The 16369-nt window shown below is 32.4% G+C and overlaps 3 protein-coding genes across 5 annotated transcripts; 1 reads left to right on the forward strand and 2 right to left on the reverse strand.

Moving 5' to 3' along the window:
* Positions 1 to 2456: 2456 nt before the first annotated feature.
* LOC120075791 (uncharacterized) lies at positions 2457 to 3464 on the reverse strand. Its single transcript, XM_039029464.2, has one exon. The coding sequence runs from the start codon at positions 3277 to 3279 to the stop codon at positions 2689 to 2691; it is 591 nt and encodes a 196-aa protein (XP_038885392.1). The 5' UTR covers positions 3280 to 3464; the 3' UTR covers positions 2457 to 2688.
* Positions 3465 to 5044: 1580 nt separating this feature from the next.
* LOC120075662 (putative membrane protein At4g09580) lies at positions 5045 to 9416 on the forward strand. Its single transcript, XM_039029255.2, has 4 exons — positions 5045 to 5761; positions 6908 to 7178; positions 7268 to 7438; positions 8627 to 9416. Exons 1-4 carry the CDS (start codon positions 5526 to 5528, stop codon positions 8756 to 8758), a joined length of 810 nt encoding a protein of 269 aa, XP_038885183.1. The 5' UTR covers positions 5045 to 5525; the 3' UTR covers positions 8759 to 9416.
* Positions 9101 to 13768, reverse strand: LOC120075663 (subtilisin-like protease SBT3.4). 3 transcript variants are annotated; one of them, XM_039029257.2, is made up of 3 exons: positions 13414 to 13768; positions 13214 to 13311; positions 9101 to 9377 (listed from the first exon to the last, which is right to left on the reverse strand). In XM_039029257.2, exons 1-3 carry the CDS (start codon positions 13662 to 13664, stop codon positions 9322 to 9324), a joined length of 405 nt encoding a protein of 134 aa, XP_038885185.1. In that variant the 5' UTR covers positions 13665 to 13768; the 3' UTR covers positions 9101 to 9321. The 3 variants fall into 3 exon arrangements, with proteins under 3 accessions (XP_038885185.1, XP_038885184.1, XP_090169113.1); XM_039029256.2 differs by having other exon boundaries at positions 13230 to 13311; positions 13414 to 13740; XM_090312987.1 differs by lacking the exon at positions 9101 to 9377 and adding an exon at positions 10987 to 11571 and having other exon boundaries at positions 13414 to 13737.
* Between the last annotated feature and the right edge of the window lie 2601 nt (positions 13769 to 16369).

Genomic DNA, 16369 nt, shown 5'->3' on the forward strand with positions numbered 1-16369 from the left:
TTTTTTTTAAAAAAAGTTAAGATACTTCATTTTACGTATCTAAGACGTATCTGGACGTATTAATATCAGAAAGTAAATGATATCAATTTTCTGTCCCTTTTGAAGTATTATTGCTTCATAGCTACTAACGATACAATCTATCGTTAATAAAATATGATAGTTTAAACTAAATTTTTCTATATCTGCTAATATTTTAGACTCAATTGTCACTAAGAAATTTATATTTTCTAATGCACAACTTCTATTTTCTTATATATATATATATATTAGTTAACTAAAATTTTGTGAGCATCTATTTTTAAAATTTTGACACCCAAGAATTTTTATTTTATTTTGAGAATATATAATCAAATACTGCCAATAAGACATTTTAACATTTGAGTTTTGAGAATGAAAGATAAGGCTTGTCTTTTTCAAAGCCCATAGTTTTCTATAATAGGAATGTACAAATACATTATACAATGCATGTTTCTATCAATAAACCAAAACATACAAAGTCAATTCAAGCACAAATTAGATAAAAGATAGTTATTATCTACCCAAATATTGATGGCTCAATAACACCTCATAATTTTTTTAATAAAAAACAATCACAATCCAAACAATACAAAAACCAATATATTACCAATCCACCATACGTCACACACACACACAATCCAATCATAGGTTACAAATATCTAAATTATATTTCTCAAAGTTTTACATGAAAAAAAAAAAAGAAAAAGAAAGAACATTCTAGAAGTAGTAAAAAAAAAAAAAAAAAAAAAAAAACGAAGAATTGAGATCGGTAAATTTTCTTTCTGTATCTCTCTTTGGTTAAACTACAAATTTATGGGTTTGGAAAAAAATTAAAATACAGTCTCTATAATTGTTTTTTTAATATAGAAGTTAGAATTTGGTCTATATGATTGGTAAAAGTTCATAAATAGTTTATAGAATTTTTCAAATTATAAAGACTAAATTCTAATTATAAAGACTAAAATTTAATTTTATTTAAATTATCGGACCAAATTTACATTTTAATTTTATGTTTGTGTCTATTTGGTTTATGAACGATCAAAATATCTAATAGTTTTATGATAATTTTCATATATTTGTGTCTATATGATCCCACCATTAAAAATGTCTAACAAATTCCTAAAATTTTTATAGTGTATAATAAATCTTTGCCATATTCAATTTAGAAATTAAGTGATATATTTGATATAAAATCAAAATTGATGTTAAATAAGGTCCTAAACTTTCAACTTTAAAACTTTAGGTCTTATAGGTTTGTGAATTTTAAAAGATGTTAGAATAGGTCCTTGACCTAAATTAGAAACAAAATTGAAATTTCAAGGACCCATCAAATACAAAACCGAAATCTAAGAATCTATTAAAACATTTTTCTAAGTTCAAGAATTCAAATGGACACACAAACATCCAAAGACATATTCAACTCTTTTTAAAGTTGATATCAAATAAATACAAATTTAAAAATTTACGGATTAAACTTGTAATTTAACCTATGGAATTAAAACCAATAAATGTAATAAAAAAGAGACAAAATATTTAATAAATGGAGTGGTAGCTCAACAACCCTCAACCTCAAGTTACCTCCTCTCCCTAAGAAAACCAACTTATTGAATCCCATATGAGAGAGAGAAAGAAACCATACAAAACTCAACACATCAATACCAAAATTATTTATTTTTATTTGATATATAAGCTTTGAGAGAGTTAAAAAAAAAAAAAAAAAAAAATCAATTTACACGTCTAAATTTTAAATGTCTTAAACTAATAATTATATCAATTTAAATCTTGAATTTTTGTAAATGTATTAATTTATATCCTCTATCACATTGCATTTGGAAAAGCATCTAGTAAAACTTATAATTATATTAATTAAATCCCTAAACCTTAAAAAATGAATTAATCTAGACTCTTAATAAGAATTTTCTTCCACTTATTTTAATTGTCCATATTGTAAAACCAACGTTTGAAGAAGTTTACACAAACTGATTTTCAAAGATAATGGTAATGAAATATCTAAATTAACTGTCAGTTCATAAAAAATTGGGAATTTAATTAACTCGAACAATAATTTTCATATGATATTAGTGGAACAAAATCTCGATGAGGATGAAATTAATATTTTTACTAAAGTCTTTAGAGTTTAGATTGATACAATTATTAATGGAAGATATTAATTCATTAAAGTTTCAAAGTTTAAGAGTATATGTAAAAAAAATAATAAAAAATAAAGAAGATGATGTGAGTTTTAGAAGAGAGATTGGTCCAAAAGGATTATTAGAATTAAAAAAAAAAGGGTAGAAAATAATGGTCCAAAGGGAAAATTTGAAATTGATGATATCGTAAATTACAAACACAGTGTCGGGAGGTGTCACATGTAAATAATACAATACAGAGCAACACAATAATTTAAGATATAAAATATATAATTTAGAACACAGAGATTAGGAGACTTAATTTCAATTTTCAATTCAAATTTTGACGTAATTCACAGACAATTCCAGCGCAGTAATCCCACATAAACACAATTAACAAACCCAATTAGGATTAAGCTTAGCCAAATTCCATATTATCATAATCATAAATCATTAGTCACCACAAACAAAGAGATTAATTAAAACTAAAACAAACATTTAATCAAATCTCCCACTTATCTCTTTTTTTAACGGCGGCGATTCAGCCGCCGCTACGCTGGTTAAGCAGATCGAACGAACTCCTCGGCGTTCTCGGGAGATACACGATCGATTCCGAAACGCCGCAAGTCCGTTTACAAGAAGAATACAGATTCAAGAATCCGAATCGATCGCTCAGGCTTCTTGTAATCGCCTTACCATTGCTGCCACCGCCGCCGCTCCAGAGCTCGGCGTCGACAGCGGCGGCGGTAGAAGGTTCCTTAGAGCACTCGAGGAAGGCGTCGAAGAAAGGATCTCGCTGCGAATTTTGGCGGTTGGATTTCCTCCAATCTTGAAATCCGAAGCGTTTTGAAGATGGCGGAGTGATGGAATTGGGAGGTAAGGGGAGGAGAGAGGAGAGAGGAGAGGCGGAACCTCGCCGGAGCCTGGCCGGAGACTGTTTCTTGGGGATTCCTGGCAAGTGCTCCCAAGAGAAGGGAATGCTGCCGGAAAATGATCGGATCGGAGTGGCGGCGGTGGAGAACGGAGATTCATCGGGGAAATAGTAAGAGCCGCGAGAGGAGGAGGAGGAAGAGGAGAGGGAATTTGAAGAAGAAGAAGAGAAGGAATGAGTCCGGCGAGAAGATTGAAACATTGTCTGAGTTTTTTTCTCTCTGATTCTTCACATTCTCTTTTTTGAGAAAATTTGGAAAAAATTGGGAATTGGGATTTAGCTTTTTCCTCACACAAAAACCCACTTCGAGTTTCTAAAGAAATGTTAGTTATATATATATATATATATGAATTATTATCACTATTATTATTTGGGTTTGTGATATTATTGTGGTTTAAATATTAGTGTGATCCTATATATATATATATATATATATATATATATTTAGTTTATTTTGGTTTTTATACTTTTAAAATATCAGTTTTAATTCATATAGTTTTAATTTTGGTTTATTTTGATCATGTACTTTTTAAATATTCATTTTAATCTTCATACTTTCAAAAAGTGACTCTTTTGGCCTCTTCGTTTTTAGTATTACTTCATTTTGAAGGGATTAGAATGATTACTTTTTGAAAGTTCAATTATCAAAATAAATTAAAGATGAAGGTACAATGATCAAAATTAGAGGGATCAAAAATTGAAAGTATAAAAACAAAAATAAATATTTTTAGAATAGAGGAACTAAAATAAATAAAAGAGAAAAATATTAAGAATAAAATAATATTTAAATCTAATATTATCTGTAACAAAAGGGAAACCATGAGAAGTGGAGAGATAAAGTTTTCATTAAATAAGAAAAGGATCTTTTTTTGTGGTCTACAACGTGATTAAGTTTTGCAGTCTTTTTTTTTTCTTCTAAAATAAGTTTGCTTTATATTTTCATTTTCATCTCTCTATCTTGGGTTTGTCAACGCTGGTTTATGTTTTAAGTTACATTGCAAAATGAACCTTAATATAGTTTATCTGGCATCAATATTTCTTGTTATAGATTCAAAATCACTCCATCTAATTAAAAACGGAATAACATATAATTAATTTTATACAAATCCAATATAAAATTTTTAAGATATCTATTTAGAATGATTTATTAAAAATATTGAAATTAGGTGTTGGGATTAAAGGACAAAACATGATGATTTGACTTTAGATTATCGATTAAAACTTCCGAATTTGAATAAAATTGTATTCCAAGTAAAAAAGAGGAATTGCTTTGGGATCTCTATGTATTTGATGCCATTGAAAGAGGTATCAAATATAATTCAATCCAATTAACACACATTAAATTCCTTACTTAAAAAATCAAAGACAGCCAATAAAAGATTTGGATCTAATAATTTATTTTTTGCTATATTGACATTTTTATCAATTAATTAAACAGAAAATTGCATAGAGGACCTAATGAAAATTAGCACTGATTTTGAAAAGGAAGGAATTTTGATATTCTACTTATGTCAGTACCATATGAAATTACCACTTTAACCACAAGTGTACGCTCTTTCCTTCTTCGATGTGCAATTTTATTTATTTATTTATTTTTAAATTTATTTGCAACTTTTGTTGGTTTTTCACAAAAAGAAGAGAGAATCGATGTTGGTTTTTCCAAGATCGAAGGCAGCAAACTGAAATAAAAGGAAGAAAAGAGAAAATGGTAATTAATAAGAGAGAAAAATAAGAAAAGAGGGGAGAAACTAGTTAAGAACCAAATACCAAGAAACTAGAAGTGACGAGAGAGAGAAAGAGAAGATAAAACACGCATGTTTCGTTTGCCATTTTGGTAATTTTAACCCATAAGTAAAAAGTAAAAAAAGTAAAAAAAAGAAAAATTACATTCTCAAAAGTTAGGTCAAATTTCATTTTGGTCTAGGATCCGTGTTTTTTTTTTTTTTTTTTAAAAAAACCCCTTCAATTAAACCGGAAGAAAGGGGAGTAATTGTCATAATTTATTAATAACTTTGCCACTAACTAAAAACAAACGTGTCAAATTCCTATTGGCTAGTGGTCCACGATTACCGTCTGGCCTTTTAACGCTGACTGGCTGATCCTAACCCAGAAAATGCATTTCAATCACCACTTTTTTTTATATTTTTTTCCGTTAAATAAAAAAGAGAGAGAGAGAGGAGAAAAAATAAAAAAGGATTTTTCTAAATACAGAGGTCAAAGGGTTTCATTGAGATTGAGAATTGTCAAAAAATAAAAAATAAAAATAAAAATAAAAAGGGAAAAAAAAGTGGAAGAAAGCGGATCCGTATCGATCATGTGGTTAAGCCATGGTTTTCTCGCCCTAGCTTCCGGTAACACTGCCCTTCTCTCGAGGCGCGGCTCAGCCGTTAGCCGGTCGGAAGCCACCTCTCTACGCTACCTTTGAAGCTTCTGCAAATCCACCGCTAATGGCGGCTCCCAGGAATCTGGCACTCAAAGACGAAGAGAAGGCGGAGATGAACAATCCGGCGGCCAAGAAGCTGAAATCTGAGAGATATCCTTTCTCCCGGTGGGGATTGATGGTGGCTCTAGGCAGTTTTTTGGTCTACTCCGCCGCTCTCTTCTGCATTTACCGTACAATGCCGGCCGCCGATTTCAAAAACATTAAGCTGCCACGTTCCCTCGCCGATCTTCGAATGCTCAAGTAGGTGATTAATTAATTTATTTTACTTCCAGTTTTTTGGATTGATCTCGAATTATTTTAATCAAATTTAATTTAACTAACTTAAAAAGGTTGTTTGTGTATAGCAGAAGTTGCTTCCTGTTCATTCATTTCATGCTAACATCTCTCGTGAGTTGCATCAATATGCGATGTATTAATTAATAAATTTATTGATTGAACTGTTGAGAAGTTTTGTGGCTTATTGTTTCATTAGAGAAGAGCAAATTAAGTAAATGATAGCTGAGTTGGTATAGAGTGGGGCAATAAATGGCTGCTTCCAAAGCCTTATGTAAGGAAAGATATTCATCGAGGAGAGAAAATTATAGAATGTTTTGTTCCACTTTTTAGGGGGCATTTGGATCCCGACTTACCTTAGGTAGAGTGGGCTACCATTATAATAGTTGAAGTTTTCAATTATCATAACTCACACTTAGCTACAGTAAAATTATTTGAAAACGTTCATTGTATATTGTGTTTACTATTTTATAATCATTCACATTCCTCATTTGTAACCCTCAACACTAACTATGTATTACTGTAATAAGGACTATAATAATCAACTCCGTACCCCAAATAGTCCCTCAAGTGCTAAGAATATTTAACAATGGGAGATCAACTTAGTGGTGGGAGGAAAATTAGAAAAGTAAATGGACTAATGAGATTATAAATCCAAATCACCAAGATTTCTAGGAGGTACCTTAAATTAGAAAATAAAATATAGAGTAGGTATATTTCGAGAATTTGACACCTTTGAATTTGTCTATGGAGAGGTAGGAATTAATGAAGAAGAGGAAAGAAAGCTTTCAGAAATGACTAATGTAAAATTGGATGGGGACACCATAACTTTTAAGATAGGATACCATATAACTTACACAAGATTAGGTGACTGTCTAAATCCTCTGTTACCAAACTAAGTCATAGAATTACAGTCTATAATTAGATTAGTCATTTTCAAAAAATTCAACTCGTTTCAACTCATTTTATTCATAACAATGTTGTTGTTGCTTTTGAATGTGTCGTGTTGACCTTTCGTTTTGGTGGGTTCCACTTGCATTTGATAGCTTTTCATTGCAATAGCAAATATGGTATCGAAGATGCATCTGTGTTCTTTGAAATTTTGTGAAGCAGAGATAATCTTGGAAGCTACGCCAAGGATCATCCTGCACAGTTCATCCTGGGTTATTGTTCCACCTACATATTTATGCAAACTTTTATGATACCTGGAACAGTTTTCTTGTCATTGTTGGGTGGAGCTCTTTTTGGAGTTGTTAGAGGCCTTATATTAGTCGTTTTCAATGCTACGGCAGGAGCTACTGCTTGTTTTTTTCTCTCCAAATTAATCGGTAGACCTTTAGTTTCTTGGATGTGGCCTGAAAAATTGAAACTTTTCCAGTCTCAGGTAAAAGCCCTATGCCATCCTTCTCTACTTTCCCTTGTTTGTTTTCTACCACCTTCATCTCAATTGACTACTCTATCTTCTGCTTTCAGATTGCAAGGCAAAGAGAGAAGCTCCTTAATTACTTGATTTTTCTCAGGATAACACCAACACTACCTAACATTTTCATAAACTTGGCATCCCCCATTGTCGATATACCATTTCATGTTTTCCTTTTGGCTACGCTCCTTGGTCTTGTTCCTTCATCATATATCATGGTCACGGTAAGTTTTTTCAGTCATCCCAAGTCTTGCCTACACTATGTTCTCTAAGTTTGTGTGGATCATCTTGGGTAACAATTTTGTTTTTTATTTTTTAAAATTTAACATAATTCTTCCCCGTTTCTTATCTTAATTCCCATAATTTTTTTTAAGTATAAGAGTTGAATTCTTGACCTTTTTATTTAAGTTCTTAAAAACTAAAGCCTTGTCTTATAATTATTTGATTTTTGGATTTTTTTTGGGTAAAAATTAAGGCTATAAACCTTACTTCTATCTTTAAATTTCTTCTTTTGTTATCTAGTTTTTACCAATGGTTTAAAAAACTAAGACAAATTTTGAAAACTAAAAAAGTAACTTTTAAAAACTTATCTTTATTTTTAGAATTTGACTAAGAATTCAACCATTGTATTTAAGAGAGATGCAAATCATTGTAAGAGATGGAGAGGAAATAGACTTAATCTTTAAATTCAAAAAACAAAAAATGAAGTGATTACCAAACGGAGCCTAATTTTTTTAATTTTTAAAATTTGGCTTGATTTTTGAAAAATAGATAACAAAACAAGAAACGCAGGGTAAGAATGAATGTTTACCAGCTTAATTTTTAAAAATAAAAAACAAAAACTTAAATGATTACCAAACGGAACTTAATTTTTTGTTTTTTTTTTTGTTTTTTTTTTTGTTTTTGTTTTTGCATTTTTACCGGCTCTAAATCCCAGCTGTTGCATAAACTTGTTGCAGTTTTGTATATTATAACCATCCATGGCAGGTATTTACACTCCGTGTTTTAATGCGTAAGTCAATGAAATCGTAATGAAAATGACCTCAATTTGGCTACAATCCACTTAATAGCCAAAGACCCATTTGTACATTTAAAATACCACTTTCCACTTGCAGGTTTTGCCTCATTTTATGGATTATTTATGCTATAACCCGACCCGTCTGTCATTTTCATATTTATTTAATTATGAAAACGCTCTCTGTATATCAAACTTCATATTTATGTTTTAGTGGTTTTCTGGATAATTAGTTACCAAAATTAATTCTGTCTACCATCTACATTTTTATTGGCTTTCTGGATATTAATTAAGAAAACGATTTCTGTTTCTTTTCACGGGATCTCCCTTTTATCGCAAATGAAGATTTGTTCTAACATGCTTTTCAAGCGTTTATAATCTCTCTTCCTTTAATCAGGCTGGTCTTGCTCTTGGGGATCTCAAATCCATCAAGGATTTATACGATTACAAAACCTTGACTGTACTTTTCTTCATCGGTTCTTTGACCGTTCTTCCCACTATTCTAAAGCGAAAGCGAACCTACGAATGAAGATTCTACATACAGGAATTTTTACCAATTGTAGTTCTATGACCATAAGTTATCTGAAGAACTACAGAGTATTGGAACGAAAGAATGGAGAATCTAAGTCAAGTTATGGCAGTTATGTGAGCTTCACAAGTACAAAGTATCAAAGATTTTCCCCTACTCAAAAGGATCCATCATAGTGTTCTGTGTTTATTTACTGAATCATCTCTAAAGCTAATTCTTTTACACTATGATCTCATTCTAGAGCATAGTATTATTTTTTCATTAAAGAAAAGACATGTACCAGTGGCTAAATGCCTAGCAATGATAAGTTTTGATGCAGGATTCGCATCTCATGACACAGTATTGACGTGACAGTATAGAAATTCGAATTGTGAAAGTCTATAGGTTTTACCGCATGAGTGTCGATGTTTAAGAACTATAAATACAATAAATACATTCAGCTTTATGATAAACAATAAATATAAGTACTGATGTTTAAGAACTATAATGAATTTACAGAAGGTGAGACTCACTCATTATTATGCCATCTTCATCCAATTTCAAGAGAGAGGCTGCAAAATCCTTTAACGGTGCAACCCGACCTGGCTGTCTGGAACAACCTGAAGAACGCCTGGTTGTTCTGCATAGCAAAGTGATAAATTTGTTTGGTGGTTCAGCTAATGAGTAAACATCTATCTAAAACAACATTTAAGGCAATTATTGCCAAAAGAAAATGATAGACACAGGACCTTTCACCATCTTGAAGGCAATTATTGAAGCATATGCCGAATAAATAAACCAGATTCATGAATTATATAAATATCTTGTATTTGTTGACAAGAAGCTGGTTGAATTTTACTTCTAAAGTACATAAACATACATACCGAAAATTAAAGAAAAATTTAATGCTCATTGGCATAATAATAATAAATGGAAGACGATAACTTGGTGGTAATCTCTACGCTCTATTGTTAGTCATTTTTACCTATAATAACTTACTAGCTATATGTGTACGCATTCACAGGATTTAAAGGATAAATAAACCAACTAATTGTCAAATTCTCTATCATTGAATAATGAGAAAATTAATGAAATAAAAAAAATGAGGTATTATCTAACTTAAACTATTTCGAATAGCAAAGATGATTATGACCGTGTAGACATAAGTTCAAAAATCAGGAGTAAGTGGATTTATCTATTGATTTAGTTACTGTAGACATTCTCTTTCAATGATTATTGTGAAAATTAATGAAATAAAAAATATATATATGAAGTATTATTTATTTATTTTTAGTATGAACTATGTAATTTTTTTTTAAGAACATGTACTATGTAATTTAAAACTCAACACCTAACCAATTAGATACTAGTGAGGTTATTTAAAGACTTGTCCATGTAGATGGCCAAAAATTAACTAAATGAATTTTGAAGTAAAGGGTACTTAAAAAGAAATACATGTAAAGTATAAAACAAACCATTTTTAAAAACCAAAATGAAAATTTAAGAAACATCATATGAATTAAATTTTTAAATATGGATGAAATCATACGAAAGACATGTCAAAATGAGTCTAACTTAACACTAGCATAAAGAACTTCAAATTCAAAGGTTTGACAAAGCCTACGGAAACTTGACAAAGCCCAAGGAATGTTCTAATGTTGAAGAATATTCTAATGTTTAAGATTAGGAAGCCTAACTCTAGAATGTCAGTGTTTGGAGGAAAAGGATTAATCCACCCTCAAATTTTGATTCTAAGTAGTTCTAAAGGTATGAATTTAATTGTTGGATTTTAACATTATTCGAGTTTAATATAAACAATCATGTACTAATGTAAAAACTAAATTCCAATTAAGTTAGACCCATTTAACCATTTTGTTTTTGAAAATTAAGCCTATAAACACTACTTCCATCTCCACTTTTTTTCATTTGTTATCTACTTTCCACAAATGGTTTTAAAAAACCAAACCAAATTTTGAGAACTAAAAAAAATAACTTTCAAAAAGTTGTTTTTGTTTTTAGAATTTGGCTAAGAATTCAACTATTGTATTTAAAAAAGATGTAAACTATTATAAGAAATGTGGATGAAATAAATTTAATTTTAAAAAACAAAAACAAAAAACCAAATTGTTACCAAAGGAGACCTTAATTCTTAAAGATATTGGATCTGGTTTGATTTTAAATTTATTTTAGTTGTTTAGTGATAACATTTTACATCAATACAAACAATTATCTGACACATAGAAGAAGGAAGACATTTAACCGTTGATTTTAATAATTTAGGCACAAATGATATCCATACAAGTCAAAATGAAATTCATAATACATAACTTCATCACAAAAGTCATACACAAAAGAGCATGAAGTGATAGGAATCTCAATGCATGGTTAGCTGCCCCTCCCCCTAAGAGATCCATGCAATACTCGTATCTTTTGTTCTTTGGTAAACTAAGAAGGCAATCGGTCTTTTGGAAATCGTCAAACAACATTAAGAAAAGCTTAATACCATCCTCGGAGCTCAAACCAGGTACCCCATAAAGTTCGTCAATCAACTGTTTCCTACGAGTGCCTTCTCTTTCTCCTCTTCCTCACTTGTAATCAAGGACACAATCCTTTGAAGCTCTAAGTTATGCACTCTCATTTTGCGTCGAAACTACTCGACGGCGTTGATTAAATCGACCTGTTTCCTCTTCCTTCCTCCAAAGGATTTTCTTGTCATGCCTGTAAGACGATCATTGATGTGACCCTGCATCTCATGAAGTTTGTCAACCACCAGCTGTTTATAGGTGGCCGTTGTTTCCTCCTCTTCTTCACCCCTCACCCAAGGTAAAACCAACCTTAAAAGCATAATGTTTAGCATTCTTGAAAAATGTAGAAAAATCTCGAAGATTTCAGTAATATCGACTCGTTTTCTCTTCCTCTAAAGGATGTTACTACAGCATTCGATTTCTTGTCCCCGCCTATGACATGCAATGGTGGTGGGTCTAGGATGAAGCAAAGGTGGGAGACGCAGAGAGCGGTAATGGTTCATGAGAGGGGTGAGGAGAGTTGTGTAGGGGTTAACCAGAATAGCAATTATAAAGAAAAAAACAGGTTAGTGAGGGAGATGGGTGTAGTTAATAATATAATTACAGTTAACAAACGAGATTCACAATCAATTTGATTTGAGGAAGATTTGAAAACACGAACAAGTCTGAAGCAAAACAGTAGAACAAACTAAGATTTTTTTCTAGAACAGAAAAGAAACTGAAACAAAATACCGACTGCAATGAACAACATTCCAATCAATGAAGGAATGAAACCAAAACCAAGGTTGTTCAATTAATTAAACCAAAGAGGACACGAGTTCAATTTATGGTAGTCACTTTAATATTTGGATTTTCTTGACATCCAAATGTTATAAAATCAGACAGATTGTTTGGTGAGATTAGTTAAGGTGGCGGGTTACTCACACACTCATGGATATTAAAAAGAAAAAAGAAAAAAAATAAAGAAAACTAGAAAATTACATCAGCAAAGTCCACCATGAGATCAACGGATGGAAAATCAGAGGAAATAACAATTAAAATTTGGGAGAAGGATCGACCAACCTGACAAAAATGTTAGAAGGAAGTATGCCCGAATCACAAAAATGAGGCAGGAAGACGAACCATATCATATCGTCAAAACCAAGCACCCGACTATTTCTTCTCTTCTCTTCTCCCTAGCCATTCTTCCATTCTTCCCATTCCAACTCTCTCTGTCTCTCTTCTTTCTCCCCCACCCCAGAAACTTCCTCTCGAGCCAAGAATCTGCATAGCAGAGGCATTCATGGGAGCGCGTGCACGAGAAAGAGAGAGAGAGAGTTTACTGAAAGCAAATGGAGAGAGGAGAAATTGATGAGGGGGTTTCATCCATGCCGATAGAGAGAGGGAAACGAGAGGGTTTCACTGAAGCAGGCGGGCAAAGGGGTTCATAGAAGCGGCAAGAGGAAGGAGGAGGGTTTCATCAAATAGTAAACACAGAGAACCATCGATAGAGGAAATTCCTGTACGCACAGTGGCGAAGAAGATGAAACGCAGGAAATAAGAGAGAGGAGGAGAGAGGGTGAGAGGAAGAAAACCCAAACGTATGGAAATGAGGCGCGTAACTCAAAGCGTTGAACGTGGGCGTGGGGTTTGGAAGCCTACATCCAAAATAAGGGATGTACTTGGGATGCCCTTTGCTATGAAACCTACAAACAATGATACGACGATGAATGCAGAAGATGCAAGCTACTCCAAAGCTTAAGTCATCGTTTGATCAGAGTTAAGAAGATGATGAATCCCTAGACATCATCATCGTTCGAACTTAATCAACCCAATCAAAACAACCGATTTCGTATACAACTCAATCTATCCACTGAAAACGACGAACAGAGTAGACAATCAGTAGCAGCAATCTCATATGATTATAGTTTAGTTATGTACTCAAGAACACGACTACAGAAGCTAAACTCACGGGAAACTCGAGAAACCTGGTCGGGTGTGAGCTTTGCAGAGAATCCACTAGCAGCGGTCTTGTAACTGTAAATAAGCGCATCCTTCGCAGCCTCTTCACTACAAATGCAAACAAGAAACATAGGTCCGATCATGTTCATTTGCATTTCGAAAACATGAACAGGAAATAATGGGAAGAGCAGAGAGAAATAAGAGAGAAACCTGCCGAGAGCAGAAGCTAGGGTTCGGATATGGAAGTCCTTGGGGTCCTCATCCCGAGGCGTTTCGGTGTACACAATGTGAACCGCGGGGCGTGAAGACGCCGTCGATGAAGCTATGGAATGGGTTGAAGTTGAAGAAATTTCATCAGAATCAGCCATGGCGGCAGATATGGAAATGGCAAAGGAAGACACAAACACAAACAAGAAGGTCGTTGCCGCTCGCAATTTCTTCCGCTTTGCGTTCATCATCATTCTTCTTTAATACGACTCTCCGTTCAAATAGTACCAACATTAACTTACAAGAATACGCTTCATTTCACTACAGCTCCCATTTTATGGATTATTGAAACGAATTTGATGGCCAAACTTATGTGTTTTATTTATTTATTTATTATTTAATGATTACTTGGCTAAATTACAAAAAGTACATTTTGGACTTTTGTTGATGTGTTAAAAAATATGCATGCAATATTATTTTCGGTTTTCATAAATGTTATAAATTTGCATTTAGGGTAGAAACAGTGGCGGAGCCACTAATTTTATACAAAGGCACTACATGTACAAATCTAACCAAATATATATATATTCATAACTTCATAAATCAACTAATTTAATACATTAAATTATCCTTTATGAGTTTTCATGTTTTAAAATCGATCTATAATAATTCATAAAAGATAATTTAATATCGAAATTTTGGGGAGACTTCTTCAGGAAAAATCATAGTTCTTCAATTCTATGAAGAAGAAGCCAAAAAATGTAGAAAAAAGAAAACTCCCAACATTCCACGATTACGAGTGAGGAGAGAAATTAGGGGAGGGAGTTACAACTCTCTCCCTAATTAAATTAAAAAATTTAATAAATATAAAATTTAATATATATATATATATGATAATCAGCTTATCATATATCAAACTATATGTTATATCGAATATAACAAATAACTTATAGTTTTTATATTGTATCAAATACAATATAATGTATAGTTTAAATCCTCTCAATCAATCGTGGTATTTAATATAAATCACATTTACACTAAATTTAATTATATGAATCTAATTCACATAATTAATATTTGAATCATATTCGAATACTTATTTCCTTTCAAAATAAACTTTATATTATAATGTATCAAATACATTATATTAATTATATAATTAATTCCCTTAATTAATTTGAACAATTCAAATAATCCAAAATTAATTCTCAATGATCCCTGTTGAGCTACAGAGGGGACCTTATGGACCTGTAACTTGAAGCTCCAATGGTATTCAGATAATTAATTAAATTATCCAATGTCCATTAACTGCTAGTCACTCCACTAAAGACCGACAATTGCACTCTTCGCACTACAAATATATTTCTGTGTCCATTGGATATAACCAGTCAATAGTGCAATGACTCTTCACAAATTACTTGTAAGTACAGTTGGACAAAATTACCATTTTGCCCCTATAGTTACATCTAACTCTTTAAGTACCACTGATCCCTCTAATGAACAATAAGTCATAGTCCAACTATGATTAAACCCCTCTCTGTCCAAGAGAGAGTGTGGTGCCACATTGTTCAAGCCACAGAATCAGCCCTTAAGGGAGCAATTTATCTACTTATATGTGTTAAGATCGTTCGCAACTAAAGCCCTCCTAACTACTAAACTGTTTAAAACTACGGTAACTCAGAATAAAAGACTTAAAATTTCTCATAAAGAAAATGCCCATCTTTGGCACCTAAGATTAGGACACATAAATCACAATAGAATTGAGAGGTTGGTTAAGAATGAATTTCTAAGCGAGTTAAAAGAAAATTCTTTAAGTACTGATTCCAGGGTTTGAACAATGTGGCGCTACACTCTCTCTTGGTCCGGGAGGGGTTTGGTCATAGTTGGACTATGACTTATTGTTCATTAGAGGGATCAGTGGTACTTAAAGAATTAAATGTAACTATAGAGGCAAAATGGTAATTTTGACCAGCTGTACTTACAAGCAATTTGTGAAGGAGCATCGTACTATTGACTGATTATATCCAATATGAAGGAACTCTTGACAAAGAGCATCCATGAGCGTGTTTGAATCTTTTCGATTTCATTGTGACCGAAAGACAACACATACATTCTAACAAATAGTTATACAATTCAACACTAATTAACGACATGCTTTGATAAATAAAATACAAGGGAATGAGTTCTCATACCAGTTGAAGAACCCATTCCCTTATATTTTATTTATCATCTCGAACTCAACGCAGCGGAAGAACCTCTACGAACTCTATTGCCCAGCAAATCAGTCGGTTACGGCAGTACGATCGTCTACACGAACAAGCACGAACAAGCAAGAAGTGGGGATGACACCACCAGTTGAAGCTCTTGGTATTCTCGGAGTGAGAATCCAAAGTGTGGTCTTTGGTGAATTTGGTAGAGGTAGGAGGAAAGGCTGATCGTGTAGACAATAAGCAAGTGGGAGAGAAAGATATCGTATAGCGGAGTGCTTATCGTTTAGACAAAGCTACACGATCGTGTAGGTTTTATTAAGTGATCGTCTAGTAATAGGTATACGATCGTTTAGAAAATGCGGCACGCTAAGTGATCGTTTAGGGAAAGGCGTACGATCATTTAGACGCGGGTGTCGATCGTTTAAACGATGAGTCTCTATCGTATAGGCTCTTGGGTAAGCGACCGATACTTTTTCACACCGATTACGATTTTTTTTGAACTTTTTGCAAAATGAAACAAATTTTCATTTTTTTCTTCGGTTACAATAACCGAATGAGATCCTCCCATTAACACATGACCGAGGAGAAGAATTCGGTCAACTATCTCATAATTAACCAATTTATTAATAAATGAATATAATCATATTATATTCTTAACCTATAGTTTGATATCATATATCTACTATAGTAATTTCTCATCCACTTGATATAAATCATATTTATATCTAATTTCCTCCAAAAATAATGTA

The sequence above is a fragment of the Benincasa hispida genome, chromosome 4, assembly GCF_027475165.1.
Source record: "Benincasa hispida cultivar pf3 chromosome 4, pf3_genome.v1.1, whole genome shotgun sequence".
In the NCBI taxonomy this organism is placed as follows: Eukaryota; Viridiplantae; Streptophyta; class Magnoliopsida; order Cucurbitales; family Cucurbitaceae; genus Benincasa; species Benincasa hispida.

Bases quoted from the DNA above. Each gene is read 5' to 3' on its own strand.
- LOC120075663 (XM_039029256.2), bottom strand. From the start codon at position 13,664: ATGATGATGAACGCAAAGCGGAAGAAATTGCGAGCGGCAACGACCTTC. The intron at 13,312-13,413 runs GTTTCTCTCTTA...TTGCATTTGTAG, and splicing joins CTAGCTTCTGCTCTCGGCAG to TGAAGAGGCTGCGAAGGATG. The intron at 9,378-13,229 runs GTTTCTCGAGTT...TTTGCTATGCAG, and splicing joins CAAAGCTCACACCCGACCAG to AACAACCAGGCGTTCTTCAG.
- LOC120075791 (XM_039029464.2), bottom strand. From the start codon at position 3,279: ATGTTTCAATCTTCTCGCCGGACTCATTCCTTCTCTTCTTCTTCTTCA.
- LOC120075662 (XM_039029255.2), top strand. From the start codon at position 5,526: ATGGCGGCTCCCAGGAATCTGGCACTCAAAGACGAAGAGAAGGCGGAG. The intron at 5,762-6,907 runs GTAGGTGATTAA...TTTGTGAAGCAG, and splicing joins GCCGATCTTCGAATGCTCAA to AGATAATCTTGGAAGCTACG. The intron at 7,439-8,626 runs GTAAGTTTTTTC...TCCTTTAATCAG, and splicing joins CATCATATATCATGGTCACG to GCTGGTCTTGCTCTTGGGGA.